Source organism: Diorhabda sublineata, chromosome 8 (genome assembly GCF_026230105.1).
Source record: "Diorhabda sublineata isolate icDioSubl1.1 chromosome 8, icDioSubl1.1, whole genome shotgun sequence".
NCBI classification, from domain to species: Eukaryota; Metazoa; Arthropoda; class Insecta; order Coleoptera; family Chrysomelidae; genus Diorhabda; species Diorhabda sublineata.
In genome coordinates this window covers 23,012,595-23,028,572 of record NC_079481.1, presented here as the reverse complement: position 1 = coordinate 23,028,572, position 15,978 = coordinate 23,012,595, and the positions used below count along the sequence as shown (strand labels likewise).

The following is a 15,978-nucleotide window of genomic DNA, read 5'->3' as shown; positions in this document are numbered from 1 at the left end:
AACATCTTTCTTTTAATAACTAATTATGTAAATAGTTATTTCATAATTATAATATTAAATATTGAAAGCTGAATCAGTTAAAGTAGCTGTACAAATGACAAAATCTATTTTCCTTTAAGTTCTTTTCAAGTATATTATTGAACATATTGTGCGAAGAGATGTCTGAGCTCATTTTGTAGATGTAGACAATGTTTAAAAAAATATTCATCATTTTCCGTTAACCTCCACCACTACTAACAATTTTCAACGATAGGTTTCAGTAAAAATACTGTCTCAGTCCTCAATCGAACGAAATGGTAACACAATATCAGAAACTAAAATCACCACAATATTTTCTTAATTCAATATATAGTTCTATTTATTATTTTGATCTTAACTACATTTGTTTAAATTCATATTTAGACTTGAAAAAATGCGGCAGTTGAAGGTTTGTTAAAATTCAGTTCCTGTCACATTTGTTATGTTAAAGCAAGTGTAAAAATAGCATGCAATTTACCTGTACCATATTTTCTTCAAATTTCAATTTTCTGTAGGGAAACTAGGGGTTCTTCAATTGTAACAATGGGATGTAAAAGAAAATTAGAAAATATATATCAAAAATTAGTCAAATAGCAAACTGTAGAAACATTGTTCTTGTAAATATTGTTCCCCATTATTACTTACATTTTTTTAATAGAGAATATTATGAGTATATTGTTTTAGAATGAGTGAGAATTTATAGAAATTGAGTTTATCTTTAAGAAACCTAGTTTATATATCTTCAATGTTAGTTTGTGATTGGTTGATGTTCTGTTAAATATCACATTGGTATGAATATATGATATTAAATTAGAATTGAACTTCAAATATGTATTCCCATTTCCCATCTTTTCATTCCATGAATCCTATTTGGTATTTGATAATTTCACTTTTTGTTTGCATTAAGATTGCCAATTTGGACTCTAATTTGCACTGCCGTTAAAAGACGCCAGTTATGGTTATTTGTGTGCAGTAAGTACGCCGAACTGCGAAAAAAATAACTATAAAAACACAATAAAAAGCGTAAAAAATTTCTTAAGTCATGTATAAGAAATTAAATGAATTAAAGTTCCACTAAAATAATATCTTTCTCAAAATAATGAATTCATAAACAAAAATTAAAAAACTATAATTTCCAAGTGGACTCAAGTGTGAGAATAAAACTTATTATTATTATTCATATTATTTGATATTAATAAGAGTGAGTGTTATATTGGTTTGAGTTCTTGAAAAGTAAGTAAGAGGCAAGGGTAATCAATATTTATCAAATAATAGCTAGGCAAAACGATTTTCCCAATAATTAGACTAGCGATAATGTAAATAAAATTTTTAACAAATAATAACAACATCATCATTAATTACTTAGAGTCTCCAGGACTATACCAGTTGATAGTCTACAGTGGGATTTATGAAAGTTACCCTTAAGTCCAATTCGAGAACTATACGGTAGAAATACAGTTACTATTCTTACCAATAAACCAAACTCAACATTTGAGTATACTTATTCGAATAAATTAGGATGATTAAATACTGGAAATCTGAGGGTAACAAAACCGTTTTATGATAAAATTAGAAAGCTCTTTCAACAAATTTACCTATGTTCACCAACAGTTTACTCAATTGTCACGTATAACATAGAACTTTGATTAGTTAAGATTCCAAATAGCGACGAAAGCCAAATAGCGTAGAAAACTCAACAATCCATGACAAACAAATCACAAACCCAGATTATATGCCAGCCAAATTTATCAAAACTCTAGAAAATTAGCTGAACTACCCAGAAAGAGAGAGAGCAGCTGTCGTAAATGATTCAAAGAAACTTCTATCCAAACTTCCTTCTAATAGAATGATTCTCTTAACAAAACTATGCGTTATATAACAATCGTCAACACATGTAAGCCAAAAAAATTTCACCATTCTCACATACTCACTCAGTTTCTTCCAATCTATACAAATAATTCATTCAAAACACTCTTATACTCATCACTTTAAGAACGAGTTCTACATTACCAGAATGAGGCAATGTTTGTATTAATCTCATCCTATATTGGTATTAGTTGAAACAAAGAATCATGCGTAATGCATGCAATTACATTTGTGCTGTGTTAATTTCTAAAGTGATTAGTTCGGATTTAGAAGCATTTGGAATGAGAAAACAATCTTATTATGACAATCTCAGTGGACCGTAAGTGAAATCTACGTGAAATCAAACCTTGGCTTTCCTTTTACAATAATAAACAGCACCAAGTGCATATTTCAAGTTTTTGGCTAGGGCTTACTAATCTTACCTATAGTTAGCTGATAAAACATGAAGAAAACCCAATATGTGATCTATGTAATGTGAAAATATGCGCACAGAATTTCTAAAGAATCATATAAATGAAAAAACTGTGAACAATCTAAAACATTCGGGGACATATTTCAGGATAATAACTTCCATAAACCAATGTTTTGTCGCTAACAACCTTCCATGGTTAGTACGACTTCTTTAAATAAAAAATAATAATAATGAGTTTGAAGTATTGCAGCCCAATATAAATTGCTAAGCTCTCTTTTCTATCTTCAGGGTTTCAATTTTCAAATATATTTTCTTAGGGCACAGTCACATCACGTGGACAATTCCATAGTTCTGGACGATCAGCTCTTCACTTATCTCTTTCATACAGATGAAAATGAATTATTTCGATTCGATGAATTATAAAAATCACGAAAGAAGTGGATCCCAGATCAGCTCATTCCTAATTTCCCAGCCAACAGGTTGTGGTCATTAGCAAGGTGTCGTATCACAAAGTCTCACATTCACTACAACCAAAAATATGATACAAATTGGTTGTTGAGCAGAAATATACCCATTTTGGTAGATGGAACCCTGATCATATAATCAATTATTGAGAAACTTTTCCATGACGTCTTAAGATTGTCGTCTAACCACCGATCTTAATCCTTGTGTGGACCTCCATTTAAAGTTAAGTGTGATCTATAAACACTCAGCTGAACGTAAATGGTGTAATAAAACTGATGGATGCATTTTTTCGACTTTTTCTAGAGAAGCAGTGAATCGCATTATACGGAAGTAAAACAGTTTAAAAGGGAATTCATGTAGAGTGGTTCAGGACTTCGATTCTTCCAGTGATGATTTTAGTTATGGTAGTTATGTATTATTTTTCCATTTTATTGCAGCATTTGTTTTCAAAACATAGATGATAGAAACCCAATTATGTATATTTCTTCGATTATTCATTGTTTTCTCTCTTCTACACAACGCTATGTACCAACCAACACTGAATTTTACTGCAGAAGTCACCAGGTAATAGTAAAACGGTTTGTGTAAGAACAACAGACCTGATAGGTGAAGATGAGATGGGGCTCACGGAGAAGTTTTTATGCAAAACTTGTTGATCAGAAAAATAAATTACGGAGCGTATTCTATATTTCAACGATAGTTCAACAAATGAATTATCATCGGTACTTGGTATAGCAAAGCAACTGGCTAGGAATTAAATGGAATAGTCGGTTTTTGAGGTGATAAACTTTATAAGAAAGAAATAAGTTAAAATTATAATTTAGATTAAGAGAACCACTATAGATTTGAGAAGATCGCAGTGGGGTAGGCCACAAAATACCTGTACAAAATTCTTGTGATATTAAATAAGTGAGAATTGCATCTCCTACCCTCAGGTAGTCATAAACACAAGAATATGTAACAGTTTTAATTAGATAGTTAGAAATATTCGTAATAAAGAGTAAAAACTAAATACAGTCCTTATCATTTTGTACATATCGGTCCTTTGAATACAAACAACATTTGATCCGTTTCTAGTAGGCTTGAATCAACTTATAAGTGAAAGTTAAACATATCAGAAACATCAGTGAGAACAACTCTATTAACAACACGGTGACGGCGATAAAACCTTTTCGTTAGAATCGCGAGTTTGATACCTTAAAACTTATAATTCGGTACAAACTGATAGTTAATGGTTGATGTTTACACCTACACAGAAACAAGAGGAAGCCATTGCTTTGGAAGAAGAAGCTAATTTATAAAGACAAGAGGTTGAAAATCAATATGATACAATAGTTTCGAACATAAAGTTGATTCTCTCTCGAACTAATCGCAGGATCAGCCTCTAGTCAAAATTCAATCGTTGTAAATATGAACATATATGGTACTGAACTAGAAAGCAGCACATTCTTAAAACCTTTGCCTCTACTTATCTTTTCTAGTAATTAGAGCGATTGGCTCTCTTTTTATGATTCATTCAAGGCCTTAATATATGATGATATAAATCTGTGATAAATACGCAAATTCCATTATTTTTGCAGTTGTTTAAAGGACGAAGCAGCACGCGCCATAGAATAATTAACCATTTCTAATGATAACCAAGAAAATGCTATCAGTTTGTTGAAAAAACTTTTTAAGAATAAACGATTGATAGTGAACCAACACGATCAAACACATTTAAACATTCAACCCGTAAGTTAATCTACATACATTGAATTACGTCAATTATTGGATATGATTAATAATAATTCAGCTGCACCGAGAATATTAAATCTACCAGTAGATTCCTCTATTATTACAGAAAAAATCCACTATGCTACAAAAAAAGAGTTGCAATTTACTCTTCAAAAGGATTTACCTTAATTTAATTCGTTCAATGACTCTATTAAATTTAATTTGTTCAATGACTTTATCAAACGTTGTCAAATATTACATCATCATACAGTCACATCTATCAAAAACATTCCTCAAAATTCAAAACCTGCTAATTTCAAAGCTTCAAATTAAACTTACCATCAACCCAAAAGAACTAACAACCGCAACAACAACAACAATAATCATTATAGATTTTCCACAAATCTAATTACAAAAAATAATTGCGTATTCTGTAAAAAATCACGCAGCAGTTTTCAGTGTAACGAATTTTCACAATTAGCGGTAACAGAAAGATTGAAACAACTAGAAACTCAAAAATTGTGTAGTAATTGCTTAAGATCTAGCTACTCCGCAGATCAATGTAAATCAAATTCGTTTTGTGAGGAATGTAACAGCAAACATCATATATTGCTGCTGCTTTACATGTCTCTTATCCAAATCAAGTTATCCTATCTACTGCAAAATAATGGACGGTTTTGGTAACTTTTACACTTGTGCTTTATTAGATCAAGGTTCAAAAACAAACAACAAAACTCAGCTTAAAGGGGAAGCAAATCAACAGTACAATTATTACTGGCGATAATCTAACCGAAAGTCATGTTTCCGAAAAGGTTAACATAACTATTAAATCTCGTGTCCCAGATTTCACGACTAATCTTAGTTGCATAGTTTTGAACCAAATCAAACCACGAACAACACCTTCCATTACCTCCAACAAATCTTTGATCGAGTTCTCGTCCACTATAAATTTGGCTAATGAACAATTTTCCGTGACTAAAAATGTGGACTTATTAATTGGAGCCAACCTATTTTAGAAATTATTTGTAGGCTGTCCGATTCAATTAAATCAAAACCAAAACACTAAAATAGGCTGGATCTTAGGTAGTGAATAATCTCTGGAAAAGAAATCAATTAATTTATCCACAAACTTAATAAATACTTAGTCAGAATCCAATTTAATAATTATACCGCAATTTGCATTGAAACCTATGGATATTGGTCCGGATTCATGTTGTAATTCGTCTATGAATTTTGTTTATCACATATTTTTACTGTTTCTATCAAATATTTTATTTGTTTTATTCCACTGTTCATTGAAGTTCTCATCATTTTTTAACAAATAGTTCCTATACCTAGGTAGTAGAATGTTTTCCTACAAAAAGTCAACTTGCACTAACTCAGTAGTATACTTTCTCTAGTTACAGTCAATTCTAATACTTTTCACTTTTTTCCTACAAAAAAAAGCTATAATAGTCGACTTTACTAAAGTCGAGTTGGCTTTGTTGTGAATATACTATTTCAATATATGTAGCTTTTTGAACAACCACAAACATTTCCATTAGTGGAATTATGGGGCATATCAAGATTTTAAATTTGATACCTATGATATCTATTAAGGAATATTGAATATAAAAAATATCCGTCTGAAATTTGTTATTTTTACACTTTGCCAAAATATCAAATGTTACGTACAAACTAATAACATATGATTTTATACTTCAACTGTCACTATTTTTCTAAGAGCAATACTTTTCTTGAATCGCTCCTCAGTAAATGAAACTCAAAAACCAAGTTCACTTGATTAATTTGTTTACGGACAACCGCATTCGTCCACTACCATCTTAGGTAAGTCTCTTTTGATGATGGTCGAGTCCGGTCCGTAATATATTAAACTCATGCTGGAAAATTTCAAGGGAGCGCAACATGGTGTCATACCTGAAAGATGCTGCGTTTTGCGCACTTCCTCAATGACGTGCGTATGGTACGTGACGTACGTGTCTGGGGTACGATGATGTCCACAGTCACCACGACAGTAATTTGCATAGTACCTGGAACAATTAAAAATTTTGTTGAATTTTCTATTAGGTCCGCTATAGTTATATTTATCGAACGCGTATTTATCTTTCTTCTACATTCAGCTCGTAAAATGAGGGGTGTAATAAAAATTACAACAAAATAAAATGTCCATAAATTGAAACTGTGAATTTAGCGTAAAATAAGAAATGTGACATAAAATCGGATGTAGATAATTTAGTGATAAAACCTGTTGACAACGGTAAGGTTAAGAGATAACAGCTGTACATACCGGAACGAGGCGCTGACCGACAAATAAACGGTGTTAAATTTGAAAGAAATAAATAAGAGGACTTGCAGTTTGAGCACAAGTGAGTTCGACTCCGAGAAATTGAATCGGTCGTCTCAATTACTCATTTACAACTTAACATTTCACTACCACTGCACTAGCAAAACACAATTGCACGATAACCAAGTTATCGTCTTAAGGGGATTTATCTCAAAGATAAATTTATGAAATTGACTGTGGTAATTGTGGCAAAAATATGGTCGAACCGAAAAATTGCGTTTTGCTGAACACGTTGTCGGTCATAATGATGAAATATGATATTGACACTGACAATTTGTCTATGTAGCTAGCAACCAGTTGCCACCATTCTTCTTTGTGCAGCATCACTTGGACGATATTATCAGTGTTTATACTGCCGACAGTTTTCTCAACTTCCTCTCTCGAAACCCTCTAGTGGTTACACACGAAGAACGTGTGTTCGGCGGCATCATTTGAGTCGTGTTCACAATACGTACACTCATTTTTTGGAGTCGGCAGTGGTCATGTCCCGTCAGAAGCTGGTAATATAGAAATTAATAACTGCGAACATTCTTTCGGTCCACAGTCGCGTCCATTCACCCGATTTTCTTCTGTCCACCACTGTTGCCATATTGTTCTAGTGCGTTCGATGGTTGCCGCATCTTGTCGTGTTATAATCTGAGCTGCTTCTGCATATCATCTTACATTAAAAACCTCGAGGTCTACGAGGATCATACCCGCCACCACTAGGACAGTCTGTCCAGAGACAGTCCGGTAGGAGCTGGCCATTCTAAGTGCACCTTGTCTCTGTACCATCGTCATCGCTTCGCAGTAATTGTTTATTCTCGGAGCATCTGACAGGACCTCCGCCCCATACAGAAGAATTGAGTGAGTCGTTGAAATCAGCAGTCATAAAAGAGCACTTTGTATCAATAGTTGACATGGGAAATAAGGCTTGATTTTTTGTATTTGAATTGAATTTATAAAGTCAGCTATTAGTGAAGCTTTAGCGAAGGGATTCACTTAATAATAAGGTTAATAGCAAATTATCTAAATATTACAATTCATTTGAATTTACGATTCTAGTTTCTTCTTGCATTCTCATCTCATATCTCATTTTAGATATTTGTCGTAGCAACGTAGCAAATACGAATATTTTTACTAACATTAGGAAAATCACAATCTTAAGTATAATTAATGCACTTCACTGTGAATTTCTTGGACAGTTTGTTTATATCGCTTGAGCGAGTTTTGTAAACTTTTTGCGAGATTACTTCACAAAAAATTCTAAATTAATATCCAATATTATGACGCTCTGGGTGTCCAATGAATCAACGGACTACTTCAACCCATTTATCGTGTTGAACATTGTTCGTTCAGTTATAATGAAATGAGTGCTAATCTAACTGGCCAGTACCGGCTTTAGCACCCTGTATTTTTTGACAATTCTATTCAGACCTATTTATTATAACATAAATCATAAATAAAAAACTGGTTTATTATTATTTATCTCAAAAAAGTGTATATAATTCTTTGGTTTAATAAGTAATTTTATACATCTTCAGTAAACGTAGCTTCATTAGTGAAGAGCAAGGAGAAAAAATGTTGTGCAGCTCATGTATCAAATATTGTTTTTAGTTGAAGTATTTTTGTTTCAATCAATTTTCTAATATGCCAGTTGAATGAATCAAGATTTATTCAAATTAAAATTGATTTTAAGCATTTGATATATATCAATTGTCAAATGTGAAAGCCTCAATATGAAGCATTAAGCAAAAAGTATATCCAGTTTAAATAAATCTTTGAGATTGAGGAGAAGAAGAAGTTCAATTCAAAATTGTGTCAAGAGATTGCGGATTCACTCAAATAAACTACGAAGAATAGAAAATAATTTAACATAATTAAAATGATAACTATTAATAGTGGGTGTTATTTTGGTGCAGACATTTTTAGCCAACAAATGATAATTTTAGTGTCATTAGAATGGGCAGTATGTGTGGCCCTTCTCACCTGCAGGAATATCGCATAGTACGTATTCTTTTAAGTCGTCTCCGTCTGATAAAACTACGGTGAATATATAGCTTAATATTCTAACAAGGACGATGAGATGAGGAATCGGATTACCCGTATTGAATATCCATTAGTGAATAGGGTATATAAAATGAGAATAAGTTGTATAATATCGAAGTGTGTAGCAAATGACGTTGACAGATGAAGAGAATCAAAAATATAATCGGGAGAATGGGAGGAAAGATTCATTTTTGTTATACACATTCCAGCTCCATCATCGAAAGAATAGAAGATACTTTGTTTACAAAAAACTTTAAGATGAAGAACACTTCCAACGATGGACCGCAAGGAGAAAAGTTTCTTTCAGTTTCAGCCACATACAAAAATTGTTAGTTCTTAGTGATAATCAGTTGAGGATAATTTTACGAAAAATAAAAACACTAATTTCATGTCCATTAATTTATAAGTATCAACTTACCCTTGAGGTGCTATTACCCAGTCGTCCCAACCTAATGCTCTAAAACTAACATAAAATCGTTGTTTGCAACATGTGTTGCCAGAATCTTCGGCACAATCTATTGCTCTTCGTCTAACTCTTTTCGCTGTACTGGGATCGGTATGTATAACTAGAAACGGCCTATTGATGTTCGTTTTTCGATTTTTCTCGTTTTTATTGTTAAAAAGATGGATGTGCCAATTTGAACAACAGCTACAGTCAACAAAAAGTTTTAATTTTTGATCTTTAGACTTAGCTAACCATTCACGAACAATTTCTGTGAGGTCGACTTTCTGCCAGCCAGTGTGCGACTCCTCTAAGGCTATAGAAATGGGGTCTGACGTAAGGCGATCGAAATCCTGAAAAAAAATTTTTCTTACACTTACTTACACTTATAGTATTATTCCTAGTATTATATTGATGTACTATCTTGATGTTGATTGCGAATCTCGGACATATGAATTCGTTTAACACAGAAATGATTTACATGATTTACATAGAAAAAATATTTTTTCTACGACCGTGCGTTTTAACCCACTTTCCCGCACGCATTTTAGTTTTGAAAGTGTCACTAGTGCGGGAAAGTAAAATTATGCAAATTTTTTTCCTTATTAGATAGTTTTTTACTTCGGAGATTATAACTATTGTTACTACAGGTAAATAAATATTTACCTGTCCATCAAATAAAATTTAAACCTTTTTGTTGCATTTTAAATTTTTTGAAAATATAAAATAATAAAGATATTTTTTATATAACCATGTACATTCTTTAAAGGAGTTTCACAAAACAATTATAAAACCACCCGGGTTTGATATCAGTTGCTATGACAACTGTGCAATTGTTACTAAAACGTCAAAGTTGTTCAAAACGTCTTGGAAGTGACCGAATAAGTATAATCTTCTACTAAATTAAACTACATTAAACCGAATCCGATACAATAATATTAATGGATTAATCCGACGAAGAACTTCCTGAAGCCATTTGGAAGGCTGCAAATGAAGCTCATTCCTAGCTGTTACTTGCCAAATCCAGACTAAAGTATGAGAAGCAATACGATCATTTTGTTACATGGTGTAAGGAGAAAGGAGCCATAACTTATAAGGAAGAGGTATTTCTGGCGTATTTGTCAAACCTAAGTAAGGTTTTGAAATCAAATATATTATGGTCCCGCTATTCGATGGTAAAAAGTTTAGTAAAAATAAAACAAAATTTGGATATAGGAAATTTCCATAAGCTAACGTCGCATCTTAAACAAAAAAATATTGGTTTTTGAGCACAGAAAGCGCAAGTTTTTACCAAAGAAGATATTTCCAGGGTTATACTAGCTCTGGATGATGATTAAAGTGAGTACCATTTTTGCACCGGTTGGCGCTCTCCGCAGATCCGAGCTTAAACTGTCGACGACATTCAAGATAAAGGCAACCCAATTGTTGTGAAAATTTTTGATTCCAAAAATCATTCGTCAAGATCATTTGTTTTATCTGAAGAAATAAATGATGGAGCCTATTTGACGCTGTACAGAAAGTACGCAGATTTACGACCACCTACCACTCTACATCGCCGATTTTTTATTCATTATAAGAATGGAAAATGCTCAGTTCAATGCGTTGGCGTAAACACTTTTGGTAAGATGCCAGAAGAGATTGCTGCATATATACGCTTACCTAATCCGGAACGTTATACAGGACACAGTTTCAGATGTTCTTCGGCAACGTTCCTAGCAGACCCCGGCGAGGAAATAACCAACCTAAAGCGACTCGGTAGCTGGAAGTCTACTACTGTCGCTGAGGGCTATTTGGAGGACTCCGAGAATCAGAAGAAAAAAATATCAAATGAAATTCTTTGTACTACAAATGACTTAAAACCGTTGCCGTCACCGTCATCGTCATCTTTATGCGACCTGCAACCGATGTCATCCTCATCGACGTCATCTACCTTCCAGTTGGAACCAAATTACTCCACTGGACCGGCAATTCTTACTACAGAATGCAACAAATTGTGTTTTCAATGTTAATATTCATAATAATTAGTAGTTTTTAGTTAAAATTTTGTATATTATTATGCTTGTTGGAATAAAATTTTTGAAAAATGGGTTGGTATACTTTTTTGTATATACGGTGGTAGAAAAAATAATGTTCCTAACTCATGCGTAAAGTGTCTTTCCCGCCCTTGACCGTTTGCCCTAACTCCGTTCCGCGTCGTTCGGGACAACTGCAGTTGCGTGCGGGAAAGTAACACTTTCATAAAATACGCGGTTTTTGATTCTAATTCTATTTATAGTCCAGTCATTTCGTAGTTGTACCTGGAAACTTCGAAAATTGTTGATTTGGAGATTTCAGCGTGCTCTTTTAGAATTTTCATTTTGCCACCTTGTAACTTTGTCGCTTGCGCCGCCATACTGGAAAAATGCATCGCTATTCTTTATGGACCTGGTTTTGCAAATTAATCTTCTTCGGTACTTAGCGAAATATCACAAATAGAAATTCCTTCCACGCCATTAGCAAAGGAATCATCAGCTTTGTTGCACTCCTCTTGTTCCTCGATTCAGTCATAAATGTATCCGACTCTCTTTCTTCCTCCTCACCGCAGTCTTGTAGTGGAAGATGTAAATTATCACAGGTATCTCCATTTGGAGGTGCGTCGTATAATTTTTTCATGCACGAATTGTGATATTCTGCTCGAGACGTTCAACAATCGCTCAACTCCCAACATCAATACTAGCTCTAGCAAGTTCTGAAAACGTGTCTTTCATCGACAACTCACGCATTCTAGACAGAATATTACCATAGCACATGCGCTCCTGTTTTTGTTTCACTATAACCTATGGTATTATTCATACACCGCACTAAAAACAATGATCTTTGAATGAGACTGTTGGAGGAGTGGATCGCAGTTGCGTACAGGAAGTCGGTACATCGCTTTCTCTATGCAAAGAATCAGAGGATAATTTTTCATTGTTGTATCGTTTTCGACACCCATCGTGAACCACTATTGATTTCAGTTCCTCTCAAATTTTGCGCTTGTCATCCTTTCTTGGAAAATTTGACTTATAGAACATCTCCAGTCCTTTCACCTCCAATTCAATGACCTCACCTGTAATGAATTTTCGGAAATAAAAAAGTTCGCTCTAAAATAAGACCGACACTGTAGAACGATAAACTTATACCGATTATTTAGGCATACTATTTGAGCCACAGAACATACCTTAAGAAGAAATGCGAACTTATTTGTTAATCCGTGGAAATAACATGGCGGATTTTAGATGCCAGTGTCTGTGTTGATAGGTGGCAGAGCTAATTTATTTTCGCAGTTTATTTAAATTTACAACAATGAATATCTATTATATTTTATTTTATTCATTTTCATGCAATTTTGATTTTGCAGTTTCCTGAATTCACGGTAAAAAAACATCCTAGAACTGGGATACTAAACCAAGGGAAATTAGTATGATTAGAATATCATTTTCAAAATAAAAACTAACAAAATACAGATTTTTCTCACAAATTGAAAAGTGTAGTATGGAAATAAACAAAAACCAGAAATTAAACAATGGAATACTATCATTCTGGGATAACAAAATAATATTATATCCAAACAAAAATCTCGAAAATTCATAATCAATTCAAAAACGTCACTCAGAATAAATCGAAACAATTCAAAACATGAAAAAAGCCAATTACACACAATACAGCCTTTCAAACAAAAATATAAAAATTTTGAAAGACAAAAACAAATCAGCCTTCCATAATAAACAAAAGAAAATTTTTATCCCACATGATACCATCAGATAATATCTCTTCGTCCTCCACTTCCATTAAATGATGCTTTCCTCGTTGGGGGTAAACTTCTTCTGGAGTTCAGTTTACAGGTGAAGTGTTATTTTTATTTTTTTTTTTTGCATGAGTTCATTCAACGAGGCTCTGTTTCTAGATCCCTAATCACAAACTGTAGCAACAAATTTCAAATTTATATTTGGCAGTATGTGATATAGAATAATAGGCAATGACTTGCGTCCAACTCCTCCAAATTCCTCTATCTAGAAAAACTAGTGCATGGTCAACCAACTGATTTTTCCTTCCACGGTGTCCAAGATCTACATATCCTGAAACAGGATTTTTATGCTTTTCATAATGAAGGCAGGGAAATTTCATCAAGTAATAATACTCAGTGGCGATCAAGTTAATTAACTTTATTCCCTTGAAACTTCAATTGTTCCTTGATAGTATTATTTATACCAGTTTCAAAAGGTATTCTTGACAACATTCCTTTTAGTGCTTAAATTGAAGGCAATTGAATATAATTGGATAACTATCTATACAACCTAGGACTTTTTTTGTATATAGAAAGATCAAAAGTTTTATCGAATATTTCTTAACTGTGAGTAATGAATTCTTTCGTTACATTATACAAACTTTCTTCTATACACTCAAATTTTCTAATTCCATACATCTTTTTCAATGCCTTTAACTGCTCTTTGTCATACTTTAGACTGTTTTTCAATTTTGATATTTTGGCTATTTTATTCTGATGAACTTGATACATAACCATTTCCATAGGTGTTAGATTGTTCTTGATAGTTCCAGCTACAATAAAAAACCAGATTTTTCTTTGTAAAAACTATTAATTTTCTATGTAACAGTTGAGACTGAGAATTCACTTGAAGACTCCAATGGCTCTTCTATAGGTAAATTGCCGGATGTTATGGAATGAACACTCGAACTATCAATTTGATGCTCCTTGAAAATCATATCAGTGTCCACTATAACTACCAGTATTTAAAGCATATGAATGTTCTTGGTTTACTATATATGAACTTTGGCGTAACTGTGATCTTCATAAATGGAAGTAGACGAGGAAGGCATATGAGAGATAATAGTAGATGAGATAGCTTCAACTTCAAATGTTTTCTATTGCAATTTCTAAAATCAAGAAAATGATTGCCATACAAACGATAATTTGGTGGAAATATGAAGGAAGTGTGGCGGGAATTCAGAAATTGATGACGAATGACATATTGACATTGACAGTGATGACACATTTTTATTACACCAGCGTCACGATTGGCAGGTGGCAGAACTAAATTCGTGTTGCCGAGATTTACATAAAAGTTTACCTTCTTTTTGGTATGTTCTGTGATTTGAGCTCTGTCGGCAGATGTCCGTATAATGGAAGGGGGGGCGACGCCATATTCGAGATAGATAAGCCGTTCAGGCAGGTAGTAGACCGAGTTTTCAATACGTAGTGTGATATTTTCCGCTAAAACGTACGAGAAGTGTGTGTTGGTGTAGATCGATATTATTGATTTTACAAAAAAAATCGATACATACATTGTAGAAAATTTTCCTCTATATATAGTTTAATTTATTAAATAACTATTTACATCGTAAAATGAATTGGAAAGGAGTTATTGTGAAAAAACTGGCACGCCATTTTTCCAATTCAAAGATACAAGATGGCAAAGTAAAAATTCGAATAGATCATTTCCAAATCTTTTAATGCACTAATTTTCGAAACTTTTCCAGTACAAAATGACTGTATTATAATTCAAGACAAAATATTTTGAAAACAAATTATACAATATCGACAATCATGTTTTCAAAGTATTGTTATTAGAGAAATTATTCCGAAAAAAATATTGAATTTCACTATCTATCGAATATAAATGAATTAATTAAAAATTTTGAATGAAAAATCTTTCTTTCAGACAAGTTAATTCAACATTATAGAGAAAAATAATAACAAAAGTTTTTTAGAACATTCTGTAATTTTATGACCTTCTATTCTTTTCATCCATATCATGTTTTAATGAACTTTTCCCATTTTATCAGTATTAAATAATATTTACAAGTATTCGATAGATTAATATAAATGTTAACTTCCCCAATAGTATTTTATCAATGGAGTATTGAATAAAAAGCACTTACTCTCGAACTAAGGGTGATAGATTCAGGCAACGTCCTCGATATGACTTTAAAGACGAACAAATCGGTTGTACGACACATGTTCGTCGATGTAGTTCCGTAGCGATGTTGCACATCCGCCTTCAGCCACAGCGTCGCCGACTTCACCTGGAATTCCTGACCCACTTGATTGGATTCCTGAATGGTGGCACGAAATTCCAATAATCGGTTGTGGTTGACCTTTGGACCTGTAACAGATGAGAGTTCGTTGGATAATTGAGTTGAGTACAGGGAACACATAATATAGTAATCGTTTGTGTGTATAGTACAGGCGAATTTGCTTTTGAAATATTTTCACCATTTAATAATTTCATTAAATAAACTCCTGAGAAGAGTTCAGCAGTTTTCACTTGAAATATGATCAGTGTCAATTTGTATGTCTGAAATTCTGGTTGGTTATTCGAATCTTAAATTTACACTAATACAATAAGCCTATCTAAAGATAGAAAGAGATATAAAAACTTTGATGCCTTAGATATAAAATATATATAAAGTTACTATTTATGTCACTTTGACTAGATTGATTATATTTACTTGAAGTATAGAGCTCTACTCTTTAGTCCCGTCTGTGTCACCCAATTTTTACGTTTCAATATGCTGACTCAAAGTCCATATTCATAGTTAACAAATCTTAAACTAGGATAAACAATTTACAAAAACACTTGTACGTGATATATTTCAGAGTAATCATATAACTAATTAAGCCGGTACTACACGATGCGTACAACATTTGCG

General features: G+C 32.9%; 1 protein-coding gene across 1 annotated transcript; it reads right to left on the bottom strand.

The window, feature by feature from the left end:
• Nucleotides 1-6,266: 6,266 nt before the first annotated feature.
• LOC130448282 (inhibin beta chain) lies at nt 6,267-15,483 on the bottom strand. Its single transcript, XM_056785568.1, has 3 exons — nt 15,208-15,483; nt 9,265-9,641; nt 6,267-6,504 (listed from the first exon to the last, which is right to left on the bottom strand). Exons 1-3 carry the CDS (start codon nt 15,481-15,483, stop codon nt 6,267-6,269), a joined length of 891 nt encoding a protein of 296 aa, XP_056641546.1.
• Nucleotides 15,484-15,978: the final 495 nt, after the last annotated feature.

Excerpts from the sequence above, each read along its gene's own strand:
- LOC130448282 (XM_056785568.1), bottom strand. The coding sequence starts at position 15,483 with ATGTGTTCCCTGTACTCAACTCAATTATCCAACGAACTCTCATCTGTT. Across the intron at positions 9,642-15,207 it reads CTATCACCCTTAGTTCGAGA|GATTTCGATCGCCTTACGTC; the intron begins GTAAGTGCTTTT and ends ATTTTTTTTCAG. Across the intron at positions 6,505-9,264 it reads TGGGTAATAGCACCTCAAGG|GTACTATGCAAATTACTGTC; the intron begins GTAAGTTGATAC and ends TAATTGTTCCAG.